A 24,626-nucleotide genomic window follows, 5' to 3' on the forward strand; every position below is an offset into this window, starting at 1 on the left:
TCGGTTCGGTACGCATATGTATCGAACAATACAAAATTTGTAATTTATTTTATCAACTTTCCTTCTGACGATGCTGTCTGTGTTGAGCGCTCAGTGAATCTGCGTTCGACTACTCCGCCTAGGCTGCACTGTCGAGCGCAGATCCACTGAGCGTTCAACACAGACAGCATCGTCAGAAGGAAGAGCGCAGGGCAAGCTAGCGAGACAGAAGTTAAGCTCTCCTTGCAACATGGCAAATTGAACCTCCCCCACCCTCATTCAGATCTGGCGTTTGGAATTATTTTGGTTTTCATGTGACGTATGACCCTGAAGGTAAGCGCGTCATGGACTAAAGTAAAACAGTATGTTGGATGTGCCACGCAATGCTCAATTACATGGGTGGGAACTAGTGTGTTAGCGCAGTTAGCTCGTTAACGTGTTGGCCGTCTAGCCCCACACGGGCGATCAGGGGTAGCTCGTTAACGGAGATTTGCCGTGTTGTGGCGTTAACGTCATTTCAACGAGATTAACGCTGACAGCACTAGTGGGAACACAACGAATATGACTGCACATTTACGCCGACATCATCCTAGTGCAAAGACAAGTGGAAGCAGACAAAAACAACAAGCATGCATGCTACAAACTTTACCCGAGTCATTTAGACAGCCGTTAGCACATGATTCTCCTTATGGGGACCTGATATGTTTAATATTGTGGCGAGCTCAGACAAGGAGGAGACGGAGGTGTCGTTTGGTCTTGCTTCCCGTGAGCTAGCCAGGGAGCACAGCCGTTTATTGACATCTGCAGACTATGAATTTGGACAGCCTTAGGGAGAAAGATGGCGGAATAAGCGGTTGTACAATCTGCGGGTCTGATTAAGAAACGTGATTTTGATGTCCTGTAAAATACTTTACTGACAAACTGTTACTCCAAAGGAAGTAGAACGCAAGCGAAACCCCCTGGAAGTTACTTTGACAGACCTTCAGGTAGACACAAAGATAAACTTAGAGTGATAAAAATGGCTAACCCCAAGCTAGCAGGTAGCCTCTCCGACCACGATTACAACCTTGCTGCTATGCAAGAAGCATGTGAGGATGAAGATATAGAAGAGATGGAACTTCAGAAAGAGATCGGAAGACCCATAGGTGACCACACTCCGTTACCAAGTCCCAATTCCAAAAAAATGAAAAGCAAAACTACTGAGAAGCAGGTGAGCATCGAGAATGTATATGAAGTTTTACTTGGCTTCACAAAGAGATGCGAGGAAAGGTTTGATTCGCTTGAAAAGAAGTTGGAAGCCTTCGAACAACGCAAAAAAACAGAGAGGAAATTGACAAGCTGAAGACGAAGGTGGAGTCGCTGATGAAGGAAAACAAAGAATTAAAGGAGAGCTGTCTGGAGAGTGCACGTTACCGCAGAAGATGGGACCTCAGAATTTTGGGTCTGACAGAGAAGGACAACGAGAATACACGTGAAACAGTGATCGGCATTCTAACAAGAGTGGTTCCTGTATCAGTGGAAAAACTGCAGCTCATGGTTGATACAGTACACCGACTGGGGAAGAAAGACAATGCAGTGAGCAACAAGGTGCCAAGACCAATCATCATACAGTTCAGCATGAGGACGGCAAGGGATGAAGTATGGAGGAAATCCAAGGAGGCCAGGGTCTGCAAAGAACTGAACATAAAATTTAAAGAAGACTTCTCCAAAGAAGACCGTGAAGCTCGGATCAAGCTGTGGCCCAAGGTGCAGGAAGCTCGAAACAACGGCAAAAGAGCATTCCTAAAGGAGGGTTATGCAATAATAGACGGTAAAAGGATCGATCTGTGAGATGCACTTGAAGAAGTCACTACAAGTTAACCAAAAAATGTGGGTATGTATGTGTGTATATATATGTTTATATATACATATCTGTTAAAAATACACAAATAAAAAATAGGAGAGGGTCAAAAAGCAAAGTCGTAGTTAAATGTGAGCTATACAGAGCTAAAATTGCCGCATATATAAAGGGGTAGTACTGTGATAGGGTCGGAGTACTGTTATGATTACATAGGTAGGACACTAGGCTTATTCCTGCTTCAAGCACTTTTTTTTCTTCTAGTAAGTGCCAAGGAAGCCGTTACTGTTCTTGTTTTGTATTTTGTTCTTGCGTTTTTGTTTTTGTTTTTTCTTTATCTTATAGATGGCTGTTCTATTAAGTTCCTTAAATGTTCGAGGCTTAAAAAACAATGTCAAACGTAAGGCCATGTTTTTATTCTGCAAGGAAATTAAGGCAAACATTTTGTTTTTACAAGAAACACATTCTGGTAAGGAAGAGGAAACATTTTGGAAACATCAATGGGGAGATAGTATTCTTTATTCACATGGTACTACTCACTCAGCAGGAGTTATGATCTTATTCAACAAATTTGCAGGGAGAGTTATTGATCATAAAAGCGACGGAATGGGGCATTGGATCATGGTGTTGGTAGAAGTCTGTGAACAGAAAATTATTCTTATTAACGTGTATGGATACAATAACAGGTCTCTAAATAGAAATATGATGTCTAACTTAAGTAAATTAATTGCAAAGTGGAGTACTATATCAGCATGTGCTGACCACTCAGTGCATTTTATCAACAACTTTAATATTTTTTGGGAACGCAGGCATCTGTTTAAAGCAAATGGATTTAATTTTAACAAGTCAGGGGTGAAACTGTTCACCTCCAACTTGTTTTATTCCATACGTCATCCATCTGTGCTTGGTGCCAAGGCTGAGATAAACGAGGAGTTATCTCATAAAGAGGAACAAACAGTACTCCAAGAACAGACAAAGCCCAGCAGAAACCTTGAGGAGGAGCTCCATTTGCCCCCACCCGGGAAGAGCCTCAGAAAGGAGAGACATCCATGGCATCTGAGGAAGAGCCTCAGAAAGGAGAGACATCTAAGGCAAGAAGAGGGGTCCCTATTTGCCTCCAACTCTCTCAACAACACCAACGACCAGGACAAGGGACCACGACCTTCCCCAGTCCCCCAAACCCCTGACAGGCCATCACCCTCCTCCCCCTCCCTTTCTCCCTCCTCCCCACACCTGAAATTCACTGAGGAGATGATGGAGCGGGTCAATGCTGGGCTCAGATCTACCCCCCGTCCCAATCCCTTTTTGTCCCCCATAAACCCCCCACCAGAGCGGCCAAAGGTTCGCCATCGAGCCCCACCCTCAACAGAGCAATCGAAGTCACATTGCCCAGCCTCGCCCCCCTTAGTTCCTCTTCATGCCCTGTCTCCGCAGTCTGATGTGTGATGTGTGGAGGGTCCGGGCTGTGAGGATTATGGCAGTGATGACTTTTCCCAGGAGAAGCTGGGACCCTGTTTACTAGAAGGTTTTAAAATTTCTGTACTTTTAGGTGACAGGAGACATGTGGCCTGGTCAAAACACAGAGAGCTGCACTCTAAAAGATCTTTAAACATAGTAAACATACCTTGTGTGCCACAGACTGCTCCCAAACACGAGGGGACAAGTAATACCTCTAAAACACTTAAGTTGGCTTTATTAAACATTAGATCTCTTAGCTGGGAAAACATTTTTAATTAATGATTTAATCACTGAGCACAGCCTTGATTTTATGTTTTTAACTGAAACTTGGTTGGACCAAAGTAACAGTGGAGCTGTTCTCATCGAGACGACCCCTCCTAACTACAGTTTTATCAGTGAGGCCAGGGTGAGCAGGAGAGGAGGAGGGGTTGCTGTCTTATTTAATGAATCATTTCAATGTAAGCAGCTATCTCCTGGAAGTTTTCAGTCTTTTGAATATGTGGCTTTACAGCTGAAGGCCCCATCCAAAGTTGTGTTTCTTAATGTTTACAGGCCTCCCAAATACTGCACAGACTTTTTTAATGACCTCAGTGAACTGCTGTCTGTGATCTGTGTTGATTTTGACTGTGTAATTATTGTTGGGGATTTTAACATCATGTGGACAACCCTCAGGACAAAGGGACTAAAGACCTGAGTAACACTCTGGGCAACTTTGGGCTGACTCAGCATGTAACAGAGGCCACACATAATAGAGGACACACTCTTCGACCTACTGATCTCCAAAGGCCTGAGCATTTCAAAGGTTACTGTGTCTGATGTGGGCCTGTCTGATCATTACTGTGTTTTCTTTGAAAGTAAAATCTCAGCCCACACAAATATATCAACACAGTGATCACAAAACGGTGTATAACTGAACACAGTAGTGCAGATCTTTAACCAGGTCTTCCCATTAACACCTGACCTGTCCAGAGGGTCAGTCAATGAGCTCGTCAATAGCTTCAATGCTAAACATGTTAAATGTAATGGACACTATTGCTCCCATTAAGGTGAAGGTTATCTCTGGAAGGAAAAAGTCTCCATGGAGAAACTCCACACTGGTGAAAAATGAAAAAAGAGAGTGTAGGAAAGCTGAGCGCAGATGGAGAAAAACAAACCTCCAGGTTCATTATGACATCTTATAAAGAGAAACTTCACAATTATAATTTACAACTGAGGAGTGCAAGGAGGTCCTACTTCTCTGACATCATCACTAAAAACAGCCATAATGCTCGGGTCTTATTTTCTACAGTTGACAGGCTAACAAACCCCCCTGTGTCAGTGGCAGCTGAACTTCATTCGACCATGGCCTGCAATGACTTTGCCAAATTCTTCACTGAAAAAATCCAAAAAATTAGACAAGCAATTGGTACATCAACAGCAGATCCAGGATATGTACTGTGTCCACCAAAAAACTGTTTAAACACCATGAAACAGTTTCAACCTATTAACAGCAAAGACCTGGAGGACATCTTAGGTCAACTGAACTCCTCCTCCTGCTGTTTAGATGTCCTGCCAACAAGTTTTTTCAAAAAGGTCTCAAAGACTTTAGAGTCAGACCTGTTACAGATCGTCAACTTTTCTTTATTATCAGGTGTGTTTCCAGAATCACTAAAAACTGCTGTAATCAAACCTATACTGAAAAAGGACAATCTTGACAAGACACAAATGAACAACTACAGGCCGATCTCAAATCTCCCGTTTTTAAGTAAGATCATTGAAAAAGCAGTTTCTCAACAGCTCAGTTACTTCTTAAAACAGAATAACTGCTACGATGCCTTCCAGTCAGGTTTTAGACAGAACCACAGCACTGAAACCGCTCTGACCAAAGTGTTCAATGACATATGTCTGAATACAGACAGTGGAAAAATGTCAGTCTTAGTTTTACTGGATCTCAGTGCAGCATTTGATACAGTTGACCACAACATATTACTCAAACGACTGGAGAACTGGCAGGTCTTTCAGGAACTGTACTAAACTGGTTCAAAACATACTTAGAAAACAGGAAATACTTTGTATCAATAGGTAACTTCACATCTGAGCAGACAAGTATCACATGTGGAGTTCCCCAAGGTTCCATCTTGGGACCCCTTCTGTTTAACATCTACATGCTCCCACTGGCACAGATTATAAACAACAACAAAATAAACTATCACAGCTATGCAGATGACACACAAATATATATCACAATGTCACCAGGAGACCGAGGCCCTGTACAGGCTCTTGGTAAATGCATTGAGGAAATTAATGACTGGTTGTGCCACAATTTTCTCCAGCTAAACAAAAATCTCTCTTGTGTATCGTTGCACCCCTACCAGACAGGTCAGGAACTATAATGGAATTACAAGATTTTGTAATCCTTTTTTTTTGTGGAAAAAACAATGAACTGTCTGAAGATTTTCTGCACACCGTAGGAGCACAAATCTCAGATTTACACAGTGGAATAGTTTGTCATAAAGCAGTCCTCCTCTGGCTCAATCCTGCGCTGCACCTGAGCTGTCAGATATAGCTGTGGCTGACATTAACTTTGAGAAAATTGGTAGAATTTAAAATTCACCAGAGAATATGTGAGGGAGAGAAGCCCATCAAGTGTAGAGACAGAGCGGGCAACTATCCCGCAGGAACAAATGAAAGTGAGAGAGGAAAAAGCTGGAAACGACATCCACGAGCAGAGAGCTGTAAACAATACATAAGAACTTGTGAAGATGGTCAAACAGATGAGTTTAGGTTTCTAACTTCAGTGTGACATTTGATCACATTTGTTCAGTTGTTGAATAACGTAAGCAGTTCTGATGTTGAACTGAAGTGAGCTGTTGGTAAACAATTCACAACTGAAATATGTGCATGCAGCCTTTAATGGAACTACAAGATTTTGTAATCTTGAGTAACAGTGAGCGAACTGGACAGAGTCACTGTTTCCCAGTGTTTTTGCTCTGCTAAGACCTCAGTCAGGGCTAAAGTGGCAAACTCTAGAGGAAAGTGTATAAAATGTATATTCCCCAACATGTGCTAGCTGACCACTCAGAGGTAGTGTTTGTAGACAAGTCGGCATCTCAGTACAAACTACAGGTGGCCCTGGCAACAGTGACCAAAGCAATCACAGCACTCAGGTAACTGGTTACCATGAAGTCACTGAGTGTCTTTTTCAGGAATGAATAGCTTATACTTAACAGCTTAACAACAACAACTCACAGCCGGCTGCGAAATATTAATTTTCTTATAATGACCAGCAGTTGCCGCGTGGTTGTTAACTTGTCTGTTGGCCTGTGTGACTGATGTAAACTAGGTTAACTGTCCTCTGGCTCCTGCTTATATTTGATCGTTCAAATTTTCAGCAAGAAGGAATCATTTTGTTCTTGCAGGGTTTTTTCTAATTATTTATTTATTTGCTGTTCGTTTTATGAACAATATCAAAAATGTTTAATGAATGAGCTATTAAGAGGATATTTTTAACCCTTGGACAGAGTCTGGTTAGCTGTTTTCCCATATTTGCAATTTTTCTATGCTGTCTATCTTATGCCACTAGGTTTATATTTAACAGACATATATATTTTAGCAGTAAGACATGACTTCCTAGTTTTTAATAAATTTGTTTTCAGCAGCTACAAACACATTATGGAAGCTAAGCAATTAGCTTATGGATAAATATCATGCACATGTATAGTGTGCATTAACTCACCAGGGCACGGTCTCTGACATTGTCCCCTGACTGTAACAGCCCTCCCCTCGTGATGATAGTCTCATACAGAGTGTAGCCATAGGACTGTCCATTTCTGTTGTTCACGGGTAGATTTTCCATGTTTACTGGTTTGGCGGACTTAAATGGCTGCAGAGACAATTGAAACAGTTGAACTGTCTGAAAAGCAAAATTCTTTACATTGCAGGATACGTACGTCACAGATAATCTCACATAAACGTACTCCTTCTGTGAAGCTTAAAGCATCCCATAATGAAAGGTGCTGATACATAATGGCTGGTTCATAAGCCTCCCTGTAATGCAGGACTGGCATGTCCGGGAGACTGTCAGAGCCTCCTGCTGCACAGAGAGGCAAAGAGGTCAGTAACTGAATGTAATAATGTGCTGCATATCTCGTGTTTTTCTTACTGTTTTTGTATCGGGAAAGTAAATCCCTGAGAAGGTGGTACTTTGAAGTGTATTCCCCAGATTCAGACAGAGGAGCGTCATAATCTGCGGAACATCAACAGTGTGCAAAAACTGTCATTTGCTGCCACCTGCTGGGTGTTAAGGTCAACAGTACAGAACACGATATTTTCCAGCTCTCATACGGCAGTTATTAATCACTCAAACGTCTTTGTGAATTTGCATGAGAGTCTATTTGAGACTGAGCACAGTACAAAGGAACCAACCATAGCTGGGGACTAAAGCTCTGTATGAGGGATTGGCGAGTGCTCCGCTCATGAAGCCAAAACTGGATCCTCCGTGGAACATGTACAAGTTGACAGACATGCCTCTCCTCAGAATTTCCCTTACAGTGGATACCATATCTGACAAGAAATGAGACGTGTTCACAGTGTTTAGAATAATGGATTCATGCAAATACAAATTTTGAATCCCGAAACTCTTCTGACTCATTTTCTTAAATGCGTAAGTGACTCATTCAAAAGCAGCATGACCCTGACATTTGCATGTCCACTGTGGGCATGTAGCTGCCATTTCTCATGCAAAGATCTACACTGGGGTGAGAAAGAAAGCACATTTACAGCAGTTTAGAGGACCTGGAGATAGAGTAGCACTAGTGAAACAGATGTATCAGAGGGGACAGACAATAACGCTACCCTTTGATTGGTTTTACTCATATATGTATTTCTTTCAAGGGTTAGTAAAGTATTCGTAAAGTAAGAGTATAGATTTCTGTATCCAAATTTCTTTTCACAAGCAGGTTTTCCATGTTTACTGGTTTGGTTGATGTAAACGACTGTTTTTAAAACAAATTTGCTTTAAAGCAGTAATTATAAGACAAAAACCCAACAGATTTCAATTTCCAAATTTGGTTTCTGAAGCAGGAGATTTAGACCGATTTGTATTTCACTGCACAAACTGCACACAAATGTAAAAAACGAATGAAAGACTAATAAAATAACTACAGGCAATGATTTCCACAATATTTTTCTTTTCATTTTATAAAATATGAGAAGAATTCAATTTGCACAAGACACTTTATGCCTGTTTTTTGCTAATGTAACATCACTATGTAGCATTGGCTTTCAGAGATACTAAGAGAAGGATGTGTACGCTTCTTTTACCACCTCGCTGAATTATGAAGACTCCCTTGAGCGACACTCCATTGTTAGACCACCCAGGTTGATTATGAATAGCAGGGGAGCAACATGCCACTAGCAGCACAGAGAACCCTCCTTACCCTCTGGGGGCAGCACATGGTGGAGCTCTCCCCAGATATCATACCAGCCGGTCCAGTAATCCATCACCATGGTGGGGTTGTTGGGCTGAAAAGCAGCACGCACACAGTCAGCTTGCATCTCCTTACTGTCATCAGTGATGGATACAAGTGATGTGGAAAGGTGAGACTCACCTGGATAGCAGTCAGCTCCTGGATGTTTCTCTGATTTAGCTTCTGAAGCTTCACTGTCCTGAGGGCTACACGAGATTAGGTTAACTGTGTGTGTGCATGTTTATGTTTAGGTGTGTGATTATTAATATACCTCCATCCACACCCCCAGACTTTAACGTTTTGTGCTTGTCTGATGTGAGCAGCAGTTCGCTGATCCCTCTGGATTGCAGAGCCTTTCAAAATAAAACACAAAGGAAGAAGTGAAAATAATCCTATTGATCCGTTCTATGCCATCAAGTTTCATGTGTAGTCACCTCTTTAATGAAAAACATGTAACTCTGATCCTTTGCAAAGGAGCCATACTCGTTTTCCACTTGCACTGCAATGATTGGACCTCCTTTCTTGAACTAAAAAAACACAAACAAGCATATTTTTTTTAATTAAAAAGATTAACAGACTCTGCTTCAGCTGGTATGTTTCCAGCCTGACCTGCAATGGAACCAGTTTTGGTATCAGCTTGTCAAAAAAAGTGTTGACAGCCTGAATGAACCCTGGGTGCGTCGTCCGCAGTCTCATGCTGCTGTCTTGGAGGAGCCAGCTGCAAAAACATAGAAAACATGCTCAGTTAACACTTAACAACAGAGCCACAGTCAGTCTAAAATACTGGACAAAGCTTGAGACACTGAGCAAGCCTTTACTTTAAACAAGATGCGACTCTTCCACCCTGATTTCATTCAGAAAGCAAAAATGGCACTTTGTGCGTTAGATTAAGTAACTCTTGTGCTGTCTGGTTAAATTCACTTAAATACAAAAATCTATTTACTCAGGACAGGCACTGAACAGACTTGCAGTTTAAACTAACGTCCCTTTTCATACCATATGAATATACACACAAAAAAATTCTGAATTTCTACATAAACCTACATACAGAGAACACCGTGACTACCTCGGCAGTCCTCCTAGGTCCAGCTCAGAGGAAATGTAGGGTCCTGGACGCAAAATCACCCACAGTTCCATCTCGGCTGCAAGACTGATATAGGCTCTGAAATCCAAACAGAAAAGAAAATCAACAAGCAACTTTTTCCTGTGCAAACCCAAAGTTTAGACTCACAGTGAGGCTCCATTTCTTATTGTTTGGTGAGTCTGAAAAGTGCCTGGCAACAACACTGGCAGAGGCAGGACCTCTCTCTTCGCTTATCATCACTGTGCAGTTAATTGCTCGATAAGCTGCTTTTGTTATGGAGATGCTGCTGTTGTCAGGTGGGACTCTCTGCCTCTAGCATCTCCCCTGAGCACTGAGGACTTAGATGATGAGGAGAAAATGAAGAATATATCCAAAATACCTTAGAGCAGGTAATATTGTTAGAGAAGCTAGGAAGGTGGTGTGAAGGATGCTGTGTGGTGATTAATCATAAAAGAAAATTCTCCTTACTGTAAATCCAGCTGTGTCTGGAAGTTAAAAACCTCTCTTTCCGGCTGGTGCAGATTCCACGGCACATATCTGCAAGGATGGAGGGCGCCCACAGTTAACATTCAGCAGTGACAGTGCTTGTGATTCTAAACTCAATCACTGGAGCAGTGTTCGTACGTAGTGAGGGTATTAATCCCACAGGCTTTCATCTTCATCAGGCGGTCCCTCCAGTAGGCCCTGGGCACACGGAAATAGTGGATGGATCCCCCAATGATGCGGAAGGGCTCTCCCTCGAGGGTGAACTGGGACGTGTTGGCACACAAGCCGACCTTTCGGCTCATCCTCCTCCCCCTTCCCGACATGCTGGAAGAGGAGTTCCACTCAGTGTGTCACAGTCACTTAATGCCTAACATAGGCTATTGTACTCTAACTGACCACATGACATGCTTGGCAGGAATTTGCAGATGTCTTGAGTTGAGCAGGAGGACATCAGACTTCAGTAAACTCATAAGGGCTTCTTTTACATTTTCTTCATCATCCATTAGTTTCTTATTATTCACTTCCCAAAATAAATAAAGTTTCTTATGACAACCATCAAACTGTGTGTAATACAGTGACACTGTTGTACTGTTATAGAAGCCACACAAACAATATTACTATTGAGACTGTTTGAATTGTGTGTCTGTGAAAACTACATCAAGCTGAATCGTTGCATTGAGGGGAAAACAACAGCGTCTTACTGGAACATACGTAACATTTTAAGAACTTACCCAAGATATCTGTACATGATGAATCCAGCAATGCACAGGCAGATGAGTGCATATTTCCTTTTGTGCACATTTCTTATCCTGAGGACAACCATGGATGGAGAGCGAGATCCCTTCTGGCAACATAAGCAACAGTCGAGTTAAGTTCACAGCAGCATCTGTGTGCAGATGAACGCATGATGCTGGTCTGAACAGTGCACCGCCTCGTGGGAGTGCCTCTGCGCGGAGCCATGGAAATCTAACTCACCTCATTAGCAGCAGGGTTTGTCTTCGGTATTGTTTGGCTTGTAAGAACTACTACACAGCTTCCTTTTTCTTTTCTTCTTTTTTTAGAGCTTTACCAGAAAAAACAACAAACAAAATGAAAACATTTAATCCTGAAAAAGTTTCTTCCATCTTAAACATAGTGTCTAGTCTAAAATATAAAAATAACGAGGAATGCGGCAAGTTATATCACTATCTCCAAAGTGTTCATTATTTTATCTTCTTTTGAAACTTGTCTAGATGTGTGGAGCTAATTGCATATTGCTGCCCTTCATTCGTCATTCATAACTCATTCTATGGAGTTGGTCCTTATTTCTACATGTGCTTGGGACCATAACAACCCCATAGTGGTGCCCAGTTCATGTTCTTCACTTGACACATGTTGAAATGGGGTATTTTGCTTTGTTTGCCTCTACTATCCCTACCTTTAAGTGCCATTAGTAGTCCAATAGACTCTACACAGGCCTGTACATTTCTTAACCTCTCCCAGCCACTCACGACCCACCCAGGTTCCCACAAGCTCTGTACCACCACAACACTCATATATGACTTAGCTAATGGCCAGCAAGCAGCAACTCTTGTAAGTGGGAAATGGCTCTTCGATCCCTTATCTTATGACCCCTGTAAATACTTTCCTGATGCATTTTTTCAACTTTAGTTGCTACTGCTCTGGTTTCAAGACAGAAAAGATGATTATTTGTGCTCCTCAGCAAAGGAAGACAAACCAGGGTTAGCTGTTAGAGCCACTAGCTACAGCTAATTGTTTCTATTGGTTTCATAGTCGGAATAGCCCTGCACACGTAACTCTGGTGGTTAGTGGTCGTGCCGATTTTCAATATGCAGCTGTAGAAGCTGTTAGAGTCACGTGTGTAAACCTGCCCTCCTTTTCTTTTTGGTGTGCTCTTTCTCTTCCACTGTGAAAACACACTCACTCATAAAATTTCTCAAACTCTTAATGAGTTTTATTTAGGAAGGTTCCTAAATAATTGTCATGACCTGGAATCATCTGCATGGCCACAAGAGCTGGTGGAATTCTCTAAAAACTAAGGAATGCTGCTTCATTGCTTTCTTTCTTTCCTTTCTTTAGGAAAGTATGCAGTGGATTAATTTATAAAAGAAGGTGATGTCTGGCCACAGTTCATATGTTATACACGGACCCACCATCATTACAAAGGTGGAGCAGCTAGACAACAGTGCATTTTCAGTTTTAAGCAATATGCTGTTTATGTCTTTGTGATAGAAATGGCTCCTTATCAAGTTATTATAATAAAACTCCCATATTTACATTCCAAATTTATATAAAGTTCTTGGGCGCTTTATTAAAATAATCAAATCGAATTTAAGATTGATCATAACACATTTTGCATTAGTTATGTTTGTTGTTGTAGTATTTTTAAATAATTGACTGTAGGCCTCTTCTTTAGCTTTATATTCGTCCTTGAAGTTGTCAGTGCTTCAAAAAAAGACACTTTGCAGGTATTTAAGGAGCTTTAGAATCAGAATCAGAATCAGAAAGGGGGTTTATTGCCAAATGTTGAGCAGGTTTACAACATTAGGAAATTGCTGCGGTGCTTCAGTGCAAACATAGTGTCATAAATAGCACTTAAATAGATATGGAAAAATAAAAGTAGGGATAAGAATTAAAAGTTAGGTCAGCGTTTCAAACGCAGCTTGCTCTTTCTCTGCCCCACTGCAGTTTCTCCATTTCAATTACAAGCTCATGTGCTGCAGCTTTTAGTCTTTTACCTCCACCCGTAACCTCAACCTTTTATCTGCTCCTCAGTCAGTTCCCAGGCTTTCACACATTTTCTCTGCATGAGGTCTCTCCAAGGCGTCCTCACTTCAAACACACACGTGAATTTGAATATGCTAACTTTCATTGTTATACAGCCCGAGGCCCAGCTGTGCTGCATTTTTCTAACACCACGTACTTTGCATGTGAGATTTAAAAATTCCATTTATCTTGTCATGCTAATCGTTGCTTTATTCACTACCTGCTGCAGTTGCATGTGGATATGTTCTACATTTATTTCCTTTTATTCCATCGTGAGCCGATAGCAACACAGCAAAACTTAATTCTGCAACCTTATAACAAAGCTAACAAAGCTATCTAGCTTCTCTCACAATCATATAACATCAGAGACATAGACAATAAAATATCGCTGTCGTCTTAATAACTTATTATAAATACGTAATTAATGCTCGACACACAATAAAATGCGTCATAAAGTGGACACACCCCTTAGCATTTTAATGAGCTTTTACTCCACTTTCTCTCTTCGCCTTCCAGTATTGAGGACTACGCTTCCCATGCTCCTTCGAGGTTGGAGCTTGCGCAATTTGTTTTCCACGGCCCTAGCTGCTGGCAGTGGCTGTATGCTGTTTGTTGTGTTTACGTTAAGGAAGAGAAAGAAAGAATTTCCCAAGTTATTGTAACACCGTGGCTGTCGCATGAGGTAAGCACCAGACCTTTGTTAAAATATGTGCTCTATCTGTCTGTTAATCACTTGTATGGACGTTATCAGGAAGAAAAAGTCTACAGTTAAATTAGTTGTTGAGCGATAATTTAGCTAGCATCACAAACAGACAAGCTAGTTGAACACTAAAGAAGCGAAAGTCATCGATTACAGGGCCATAGGCAACATGCTGAACTCTATATATGAGATTATGCCAGTTTTAGAGGATTTTTAAGCAGACCACAATGAGCCAGTTAGCCTGAGTGTGTGTTATCATCTCTTTTGCGCTAACCCACTGAGTCAGCTTGCTAGCGTTGAATAAAACAGTATCGCACAGAGACAATAGGTGGACAAACGTTTGCATCTTAAGACAAAGGAGAGGACATCGCTGGTGTATAATGTCACCATGCAACAAATAAGACAATAGCAGCGTTTATGAAACGCACATAAGCTTTGCTTCTCTTAGCAAGGCATTAGATGCTGATAGATTTTGTGCAGAAGTTATTAAGTTGTGATCTATATGAAACTCGTTAGGTATTCTGTAAGAGCACGTGTTTAGTGTGCGGACAAGTATATTTAGAAAGACTATATATATATATATATATATATATGGCTGATAATGGTATGGTTTTTAAAATAAAGACTTACATCATCATCAGCTTGTGAAACAGTAAAAACGGTGACCAAATATCAAAACTCTGAGAGAATTTGCCAAACATTGTATTGTTGAACTTTCTTAGTATTAGAAGGCTTTTTCTGATGTATGTAAAACACAAACTAATGGAGGTTTATTTTTATGGATGTGCATGGAAAACTACCAGGTTTAGAAAGGCTACTGTTTGTAAAAGCCAAATGATAAGCTTGTTATACAGGTAGCTGATTCATTGAAGAGGTAAAAACATTAAATATTATGTGACAGTTGAGTTAACAAAAATCACAAGAAAATAGGTCTTCAAGCACTTGTGTGTCTTAGCAAAGCAAGTAGCAAGAGCTGTTAGCATCTGCATTTCAAAGGTTGAAGGTTTTCCATTCAGCCCCTCACTTTGTTTCCTTGGGTTTTGGTTTGTTGCAGGTTACTGGGTGAGCCCCTCCCTGCCATGAGAGCGGACCACCAGGTCACCAGCCCCCCCTCCTTCTGCAGTTGATGGATCTGCAGCTGGTGCAGAGATGACAGACAGCGTCAGGGCTTTCCTCCGCGATGTTGCGACGGTTAGCAAACACAAAGACACTGCACCCATAAATAATTTATGACATAATGTGCAAGAATGTAGTGTATGCAAACTGAAACAGAAACATTCAAAACAATGGACCCATTCAGCCTTGCTGGTTGAAACGGTAGAAAGAGCGAGCTGAAGATCGTAATTCTGACTGATTTCTGTGACATACACATGATTTAGCAATCTTAATGTAGATAGTATGTTTGGTGTCAGAGTTTTGGATGTTAAAGTTCTGCGAGTAGCCAGTTTTGAAACTTGGCAGCCGACATCTTGGAATAAGCCCAGACTCTCATTTTTAAGTCTCTTTCTAAATAAAAGTCGAGCGATCATTTCAGTGGTCACTGGGACAGAAAAACTGCTTGTACAGAAACACAAGTCATATTCAATAAAAACAATTTCACAAGTTTGGAAACTTTGCTCTAAGTTTAAAGAGCTTTTTTGCCTCTTAAGTTACACTGTTTAACATCATTAATGCTTCAGTAACGGTCCAGTGCAGAGCCAAAATGAACAGCTTCTCTACTCAACAAATGTCACGCTAATTCACAATGTGGATCCACAGTAGGGACATAACGAGCAGAGAGAGGTGCCTCCATGCAGCAGAAACTGTGTTGAAACCTCTGCTGTGTCCATGCATCTGTGCAAACACGAGGTTGTTTCCAGTTTCAGCACTCACTGAGTGCATAGAAATATTCATCAGAAATTGAATCTGTGACTGAAGTGTAAGAAGAAGAGAAACTCAACCAGACAAAACCTCCAAAGACACAATAATGTTTGCATATGTTTCTCTAAAGGGCTTTACTGTGAAGCAAGTTCATCATAGCCAGGTTTTCTGTGGATTAGCTGGCTTCACAAAACCTAAAACCCCAGGCATTGGTCAAATCAGGACATCATCAGCTCACCCATGGAAATGCATGCAATGAAGCTTGCATCACACAGTTTGAGCTGATGTTAATGCCAGAGGTGGATGTTGCTCTGCAGTTACTGATTCAGCAGATCATTGGCAATGTTTAGGCATTATTCAGTAAGGTCTTTAGAATGACTCATTCTTTTACAAATGTTGGTAAAACCAGACTGCATGGCCATGAGACTGACAGTGTTTGACTTCAAAGATTAAGATGTGTGGCCATGACCATGCAAAGCACAGTTGGCACTACTGTAACTACAGCTGGGCTCCAGTGACGGTGTTATTAAGCCATACTTTGAACCTGTGCAGCCTGAACGTGTCCGGGTTACTTCAAGAGCCTCCAGAAATAATATTTGTCTTTGAAATAATGTCAAATGTTCTTTACTGACCTCACGGGGATCATTCATTACAGAGAAGATTTAAGACTTGTAGAAATGCTCCGACTGTCTCTTTTTGTATTTATGCTCTACAGGGGATCAAGGACTCCATATTGGGGATTGGAACAATCTCCAAGCTGGATGCTCGTATCCAGCAGAAAAGGGAAGAGCAGCGGAGGAGAAGGGCCAGCGGGGCCCTGGCACAGAGACGGGCACAGAGTGAGGAGCGCAAACCGGACAAGTAAGCACCCGAACACATTTTGGTCGCATTTTGTTTTCTTCACTAGTAAATATAATAATGTGTGAATTACAATATGTTATCTAGTTGGGGCCATCATCATATCCACCCTGCAAACTGCAGCACGCTGACAGTTCTCAGGAGTTTGTTTAGAAGCAATGAAATCAAGTCACGCGAAAGTGAAACATTAGTGTTGTTCATTTTTCTTCTAGTGATCCCAAAGTAGCCAGCAGGATTTTTCAATGCTGTGCCTGGAATGGAGGAGTGTTCTGGGTAAGCTTAAACTGTTACTGCCTCAAATGTGAAACATCATTATCCACTAAAGTATCAAAGCTGAATACCAAAGTTAAACAACCACGCTATGCAGGGAAGCACAAGTTAAAGAATAACAAAGGTATTTCTCTTTCTCTTCTCAGCTCAGTCTGTTTCTCTTTTACCGGGTGTTTATTCCACTCCTGCAGGCTCTCACGGCAAAAATCATTGGTATGTATGGCTGCTGCTCAATCTGGACCAAGTTTTCCGGTATGTTACGGGAAGCAGATAATTAACAAAGCTGTTTTTACTCCAGGTGACCCCTCCCTCCATGGCAGTGTGTGGTCCTGGTTAGAGTTCATCCTGACGTCCGTCTTCAGTGCTCTCTGGGTCCTCCCCTTGTTTGTCCTCAGCAAGATCGTCAATGCCATCTGGTTCCAGGTCAGGCCCTTCTTTAAAATCAGACTTCCACGCCATGCACACGAGATAGTAACTTTTTTTGTCCCCTTCAGGCATCGGAGACTGTTATTACTTCTGGTGTACGATTTTCTGTAGTAGCATTCCACTTTAGCTCACAGCGCAGTAGACTATACTGAATCAGTGTCAGCTGCTGAGATTTATAAAGCCAGCGCTGCCTCAAGGGCTGCTGACTCTTCCTTTGCAATGGTTCAGACTGCTCTCTCATCAGAAATAGCCCCAAAATGTAAAGAAAGACAGAGGATACAGAGAAGAAGGGGTGTTTAATAATGTTCCCTCTAAACTGCGCGCGTGTGCAATTGCACACTGCTGGCACGGCCTCTGCGCACAGAAAAAAATCTAACCTGAATTGAAATTAAAATTAAAACTTTAACAATTCTGTTTTGCAGTGTTAGTCAGTGAGTGACTGGCTGCTCCCGTATGGGATTAGAACGATGCCACCTTATCCCATAGTCCAGCCAATAATGCGATTCACATTCGTATATACGCAGCTAATCAACGTCGTTGACAGGCTATGACAGCGTCCTTATGTGCCGACACCGGTGTTTTAGCGAGCAAAGCGGCTGATGTGGAGTGAAGCCACGTTAATGACAACGTGTACAACCATTGGAGATGTGAGCAGGACAGACGGAACAACTGACGGACAAAGTGTGGACTTTATACCAGTTTTTAAATTGTGTTGATCGGCCACGTAAAACCAGAGTTATGATAAAATATCTGCAATGTTTGGTTTTCTTCCTGAATACTGTCGTTGTTTATATTTACTGCAGGAAGAAACGGTAAAAACGGCGTTTTATAAGGAAAACGCTCGAAAGCCTGTGAGCAAAAACAACACCAAAAAAACTCCAGCCTTTCCTATTGGTGGAAAAATGTACCATGTCGACCAATCAAAAAATGATATGGCAACATGGCATTTAGTTGTTTAGGAAGGGGGAAGTTTTAGGAGTGACGGCGTGTTTTGAGATGTGAGAGATTTGCAACGTTTAGCGCAAATCTTGTGTAGTTAGTGTGTAGTGTAGTCAATAGTTTTGTTGTGTGTGTCAGAACAATGAGGCGACTGCTGAGTGTTACAGGTGTTACAGCAGTGATACATCTGCTGCTGTCAGGCCTGCAGGTATCAGGCTGTTGTTCTCCTTCATCTCATAGTGGACAGAAATTATTTTTTGGAGTGGCACAAATAATTTGTGTGGCATCAAATTTGATGCAGAACAGCTGATTGTTCTGTAAATAGTTTGAAATGTTTATTTAAAAAACGCCTTGGCTGCATTTTTAGGTAAACAGCTGCAAAAAACTTTGTTGTTTGCAAAACTCAGTTACTTTTTTGAAGAAGTAACTATATAATTAATTGCCCAACATTGGTCATTATTTACTGTATTTTGCAGACAGAGAGTTACAGGACAAGCAAGTCAGAGCTTTATTAAAAAACAAAAGTTAGTTTTGTTTTCAAAATTGGAGTTCAAGTTTTACTTCCAATAGTGTTAACATGCTACAGGTCATGAACAAGATTTATTGTTAATTTCCATTGTAAGTGGGCTAAAGCACTTAATTAAAAGTAGTCTTAACATAAATGTAAACGCTGTAATTTGATTATTTTAATAAACCATGTAACTTGGATGGATTGGATGCTGGCGTGACCACAGTGCACACGTCTGCTGTCGCTCACAGTGGTCCAAGGGACGCTCAGGGAGTTTGTGTGTTCGCTCACACACATGAAACATTAGAGGGAACGTTGGTGTTTAATAAAGTCAGCTGTTAGATGGTATTGCAGGGCTTTATTAATAAAGAAGCTGTAGACACAGATGTTGCTTCTATTCATGGATGAGGCCATATGTGACGTTTAATTATACAGAAACAGTCTAAGGTTAAACTTTTGGTGTCTTTCCTGTACAACTATTTTTAATACAAATTTGGATATTGTGTAAAATGGAAATAAAAGCTAAATATGATTATTTGCAAATTATAAAAGCAACTATTACAAACTAAAAAATGTTGTAATAAAAAACCCCTGAAGTTATGCAATGCCGTGTGCACCTCATAACTATGTTCTTTAGCGAGAGGTAAGTAAGTGTAACAGAGCATCCTGGTAAGTTAGAATGGGGTCATGATTTTTAATAACTCAACCATACGGTTACAGAATAATGTTTCTCACAGTAAAGAAAGTCGTGATTGGTTTATGCTAGGGTCCCACAGCTTAAAAAAATAACTTTAATCAACCCAACACCAGAAGTAGCACATCCAACACACCACACTGCTGACCACCAGAGGAGACTACCAGCTCATCATCAGGTGTGATTTCCACACGTAGGAGCAGATGAGCCAGGGAAAGGAAAGAGGTCTCCAGAGCACTCACCGATTCAGCAGAACCTAGTGGCATGTGTGCATCATGTCTTTGATCTAACTGAATATGAATCAATTTGTGACTACCACACCAACAACAGAAAACCGAAAACATTGTAAAGTATTTTTTTAATGGTTAAAACAGATTAATCACCCTGCCTCCACAAGAAAGGGCTAATCACACACCCTTCTTCTGGCTGATGGAACAAGCACTGTCAGAGAAATGGCCCACTGGTGCTGCCGGCGACTCTCATCAGTCTCATACTCCTGACTCTGATGAGCAAGTGGAAACCAACTGTGCTCAATCACAGAGCTGCAGAAAGGGTGATACATGAAGAGACAGGAGAAAGCAGAAGCACTATGGGATGTAAAATAATACAGCACATAATATTATTCAAATATTCCCTCTATTAATTCAAGTCTTTGTGCACAATATACAAGGCTGAAAATCAATGTGAAATGAGCAATCTATTAAGATCTTAAAAAAGGGCATCTTTGTCAAACAAGACCGGGCTGTTTTCAGCACGATAATGCCAAATCACAAAACCTCAGACCTGTCGATGAACTTCTGACAAACATTTGTTGTTGTGGTTATTTTGAGAGGATGATATTCGAAAATAAGAACTGGAAAACATTTCCCCAGCAGGGTCAGATGTCCATTACAGAGTTAAAAGCAGTTATATTCCAAATGAAACCTCCTGTTTGGCTGCAGTGACACTGATATCATTACGTTGCTCTGTGTTATAGGACATAGCTGACCTTGCATTTGAAGTGTCTGGCTGTAAAGCTCAGCCATTCCCCAGCGTCAGTAAGATCATCGCAGACATGCTTTTTAACCTCCTCCTCCAGGCGCTCTTCCTCATTCAGGTACATTTTATCCTTTCTTTAAAATAAATCTGCATAGCTGCCTGTGTTTCTCACTTTATTCCAACGAGTGTCGCTGTGTGTATTTTTGTGGTCCTCCAGGGTATGATCGTTAGTCTCTTCCCCATCGATGCTATTGGACAGATGGTTAGCCTCCTCCACATGTCTCTGCTCTACTCCCTGTACTGCTTTGAGTATCGCTGGTTCAACCATGGTGAGTCCTCTGTCAGCTTCTATACAGACACAGACTCATCTGAATTCAATGGGAACCTCTAAACCAGGGGTGTCAAACTCAAATACACAGTGGGCCAAAATTCAAAATGGAACAAAGTCGCGGGCTAACATTAATATTTATTGAAAAAAAAAATCTTCCTCCAGATATAAGAATGAATCTTTTCTTATGGACTCAAACAAGTTTTGCTGAAAAACTGAATATGGAACAAGCAAAGCTTAATACTAAACAATATATATATTAGCTGTATAATACCAGTAGGCCAGCTCTGATAGTAATTTGGTATGGCTTCGTGGGCCAAATGTAATTAGGCTGCGGGCCAAATTTGGCCCGCGGGCCAGAGTTTGACACCTATGCTCTAAACGATGTGTTTTTTTGTGTTTGTCTAAGGCATCGAGATGCACCAGCGGCTGTCCAACATTGAGAGGAACTGGCCATATTACTTTGGCTTCGGCTTACCCATGGCTCTGCTGACTGCCATGCCCTCATCATACATCATCAGGTTAACACTGCGTGATTTTTTTGTGATCATTATTACAAGTATTATTTTGTTTGTGGTCCATTTTCCAGTCATGTTTTTTTTTTTTTACACCTTATACATACACACAAACTACAGAAATATATTCAAAACTAATGAAAGGCACATATTGGAGAACAAAGTGCTCAGAAGTAGTTGCAAAGGACTTGGTCTGAGTGGAGAGTCCGTATGTGAGTGGCCTGAGTGATGGGGGTTACTAAGACCATGGCTCAGACTGGTGAAGAGGGTGGGGGGATAGTGTTTGTTAACAGTCCGAATGGCTCAGGGGAAGAAGCTGTTTGTGAGAGTGGAGGTGTGGGACCTGATTGACCTGAGGTGCTGACCAGCGAGTCAAACAGTTGGTGCAAGGGGTCACGTGGGATGGCCCTGGTTTTCCTGAGACAGGAGGATCTGGTGATGGCCTCCAGGGGTGGCTGAGGGCAGCCAGTGATTTTTAGGGCAGTGTTAATTACCCTCAGTACAGCCGTCCTGTTCTCATTATTGTCCCCTGTGTACCAAACACCCAGGCAGTAGGAGAGCACGCTCTCCACTGAGGAGCGGTGAAGGCCAGCAGCAGCTTCTGGTCCAGGTTATTCTTCCTCAGGACAGGAGGAAGTGCAGCTGCTGTTGGGCCTTCTTTACCAGCGCGTTGGTGTTGTGGGTCCAGATCAGATCAGCGGAGATGTGGCGTGCCCAGAAAACTGAAGGTGGAGACAGATTCCACCTGTTCTGCGTTTATAATGAGAGGTGGAAGTGTCTGCGTCTCCTGAAGTTCATTATGAGTTCTTATGTTTTAAGGACGTTCAGCTTCGGGTTATTTCTTGAGCATCATCGGGACAAGTTTTCTACCTCCACCCTTTATGCTGTCTCATCTCCATCAGAGTATGGCAATGACAAATAGCAAACATCTGTGTCCTGCCAGGCGTCAGAGTCCACACTGATGCCTGGCAGGTGTGTTCACACGTAACAAGGAGGAGTTACTGTACAGTTTTATAGATAATGATAGGAATGATTTCCGGAAGAGTTCTTTATGGCAACGCTGTTGAATTATTCTGAGGGAGATGGAGCTGTGCTGCCTCAGAAGTGCGCAGTAGAGATGGGCTGTCCATGATGGAGAGCAGTTTGTTCAGCGACCTCCTAAACCTCACTGACTCAAACGCCTCCAGATTCTGGTCATCTCTGGGTCTGTTGCTGACCCTTCTCCCCAGCATATAACAGCAAAACCGATGGCACTCGCTACCACAGACTGGTAGAAGATCTCCACCATCCTGCTGCACTCATTAAAGCTTCCTGAGCTTCCTCAGGAAACAGTCTGCTCATCCCCTTCACTTTGAGAAGGAGAGGAACTCCACTATTTATAATTACAATATATTACAAAGGAGTAATTAGTTATAAATAAATATAATGAATGGTCACAAAACATGTCAGAACTTTCTAATAGAGAGGAATCTGGAATTTGGACCTTCTGCTCTGTTTTTAATGGTTTTTAAATGCTATCTTTGTTTCCTATGCAGCGGTTGCTTGTTCTCCATCCTTTTCCCTCTGTTCATCATCAGTGCTAATGAGGCAAAGACACCAACAAAGCTGTAGTGAGTGTCCAACAACACACTGTAAGAACAATAAATAAAAGGATCTATTTCACAAGTGACTGATGTCGATTTCACTCTTCCAGCCACTTCCAACTGCGTCTCTTCTCCCTGGTCGTGCTGATCAGCAACAAGCTTTTCCACAAGACTGTCCACCTGCAGTCATCACTGACGTCATCTGCCTCCACAGAGAGGCTGTCAACACCTCACACCTCCCCGACCCGCCAGAGGCTGCTGCCCACCCAGTGAAGGAGATAGGATAGTCACCAACAAGCAGTTTCACTGAAAATTGATTTTTTTTCTTTTTCTAGAAGGATCGCCCTTAATGAAGATGAGTTCAGCTAGTTCATGTGGTTCAGGACAAAGGGTTTACATGTTTTTGTGTAATCTGTGCCGCCTCAGTTACTCATTTTTATCCACCTTTTCTGTGTGACACAAAAATCGACTGACCTGTGCCTCACACTCAAAACACTTTAAATACTAAGATCCAGACTTCTTTTTACTTTTCTTTCTTTCTTTGCATAATGTGCCATTTGAGTGACTCTCCTTTTAATAAATTACAGCACAAGACATCACAAAGTTTTAATTTCTTTAAGCAAACGTGACTAAGGAAGGATATTTTTCTCTTTGAAGGGGCTTTTTTGTGTTCAGAAGCAAAGCACAGGTGTGTTTTCTTAAAAGTCACATTCCTCCCTCACAGATCCAACACTTTCTTGCACACGGACGTGTTTCTCTCCTCACAGTCCCGTCTGCAACCTTGTACAGTTATAAAGGGAGGCTTTTTAGTTTGAAATCCCCACAGCTTTGTTTTCAGTAGAGTACAAGCATCGTTTCAGGAGCTGCTATTAAAAGGCAGAGTGACCTTTTTGTAACGGAAATCAACCAGAAAGTCACTTGTGTGCATTGACATAACTGTTCCTCTGCGTCCCATCCCAAAAATAAAAAGTCTGGATTCTGCTGTCTAACGTCACAATACACACGGCTACACCGGCAAAGGACAAGCTTCATTAGAGCTTTTAGTGTATTGATAGATGAGACGACACTGCCAAACCGCTGCATCTTTAACTTTACTTTGACCACTTCAACGCTAAGCTCTGTCACAAAGGAGTCATGTAGCTCGTAGCTTTACAACAGACGGGTGATCAGCCTCGACTCGCTTGCTCTAGTGCCCCTTGCACCTTAAAGAGAGCTTGATGCAAATGTAACTGATCCCCAGATATCATTGGCTGTTTGGTTATTTGTGCTGTACATAATGTTAATACCTCCTGAATGTTCAGTCAGAAGCCCAGCGCCACACAGTGACCCCACCCCAACCTTTGTCTCATCAGAGCTCGTGGATGTGGAGCGGGGCCATGATTTTAAACAGTGTGCAATTATTGTAAGAAGAGCATAGTGTTTGTGCAGACTGATATTTGTGAGTGAGGTTTTGTAAAAGTAATACTTCTAATTTGAATAAAATTGGTCAGTATTCAATATTTGAGCTCTTGTGTTTCTGTGTTTTTTGTTTCTCTACGACATTTCAAACTCAGCATTGCAAAGATAAGGATAGATAAAGGATTTATATCACTGAAAATCAGATTGGGTCCTTGGGTTGTACTCCAAATTGTTCATAGTTGATAAAAAAAATGTTTCAGGCATCTTAACAGAAAGGTATCAGAGATGTTTTGAAAACTGTCTTAACACAGACGCAGATGGACTTTTGTACTTGATTGAGCTAAAAAGACCTGTGATTAACTGATCACCAAAAGATACAGTGGGAGGATTAATTATTTGATCCCCTGTTAAATTTGGAAGATTGCTCATGTACAGAGAAATTAAGTTTCCAGATTTTTTCGGGTAGTTTTATTTTAATAGAGAGAGAAAGAAAAACTTTACACAAAAGTAAC

At 41.6% G+C, this 24,626-nt stretch overlaps 2 protein-coding genes across 5 annotated transcripts in view; one reads left to right on the forward strand and one right to left on the reverse strand.

Annotated features, from left to right (window-relative positions):
- LOC102310645 (beta-galactosidase-1-like protein 2) overlaps nucleotides 1–11,187 on the reverse strand; it is a 29,076-nt gene extending 17,889 nt beyond the window's left edge. For 2 of the 4 annotated variants that reach the window (XM_014335006.2, XM_014335007.2), the window contains exons 1-12: nucleotides 11,023–11,187; nucleotides 10,430–10,615; nucleotides 10,274–10,342; nucleotides 9,788–9,883; nucleotides 9,331–9,439; nucleotides 9,156–9,248; nucleotides 8,993–9,074; nucleotides 8,863–8,927; nucleotides 8,692–8,776; nucleotides 7,679–7,816; nucleotides 7,231–7,499; nucleotides 6,990–7,136 (exon numbers count right to left, since the gene is read on the reverse strand). In XM_014335006.2, coding sequence (XP_014190492.1) covers nucleotides 6,990–7,136; nucleotides 7,231–7,499; nucleotides 7,679–7,816; nucleotides 8,692–8,776; nucleotides 8,863–8,927; nucleotides 8,993–9,074; nucleotides 9,156–9,248; nucleotides 9,331–9,439; nucleotides 9,788–9,883; nucleotides 10,274–10,342; nucleotides 10,430–10,615; nucleotides 11,023–11,114 — 1,431 coding nt within the window. In that variant the 5' untranslated portion in view covers nucleotides 11,115–11,187. The remainder of the gene's footprint in view (nucleotides 1–6,989; nucleotides 7,137–7,230; nucleotides 7,500–7,678; nucleotides 7,817–8,691; nucleotides 8,777–8,862; nucleotides 8,928–8,992; nucleotides 9,075–9,155; nucleotides 9,249–9,330; nucleotides 9,440–9,787; nucleotides 9,884–10,273; nucleotides 10,343–10,429; nucleotides 10,616–11,022) is intronic. The other 2 variants (XM_042218832.1, XM_005926863.3) reach the window with 2 other exon arrangements.
- Nucleotides 11,188–13,595: 2,408 nt separating this feature from the next.
- Nucleotides 13,596–24,220, forward strand: ei24 (EI24 autophagy associated transmembrane protein). The gene is made up of 11 exons (XM_005926780.3): nucleotides 13,596–13,739; nucleotides 14,812–14,948; nucleotides 16,333–16,478; nucleotides 16,688–16,748; nucleotides 16,892–16,958; nucleotides 17,044–17,168; nucleotides 20,289–20,408; nucleotides 20,508–20,619; nucleotides 21,028–21,139; nucleotides 22,669–22,743; nucleotides 22,827–24,220. Exons 2-11 carry the CDS (start codon nucleotides 14,907–14,909, stop codon nucleotides 22,987–22,989), a joined length of 1,023 nt encoding a protein of 340 aa, XP_005926842.1. The 5' UTR covers nucleotides 13,596–13,739; nucleotides 14,812–14,906; the 3' UTR covers nucleotides 22,990–24,220.
- Nucleotides 24,221–24,626: the final 406 nt, after the last annotated feature.

The sequence above is a fragment of the Haplochromis burtoni genome, unplaced genomic scaffold (genome assembly GCF_018398535.1).
Source record: "Haplochromis burtoni strain Fernald_Lab_line unplaced genomic scaffold, NCSU_Asbu1 Contig_24, whole genome shotgun sequence".
Lineage (NCBI taxonomy): Eukaryota > Metazoa > Chordata > Actinopteri > Cichliformes > Cichlidae > Haplochromis > Haplochromis burtoni.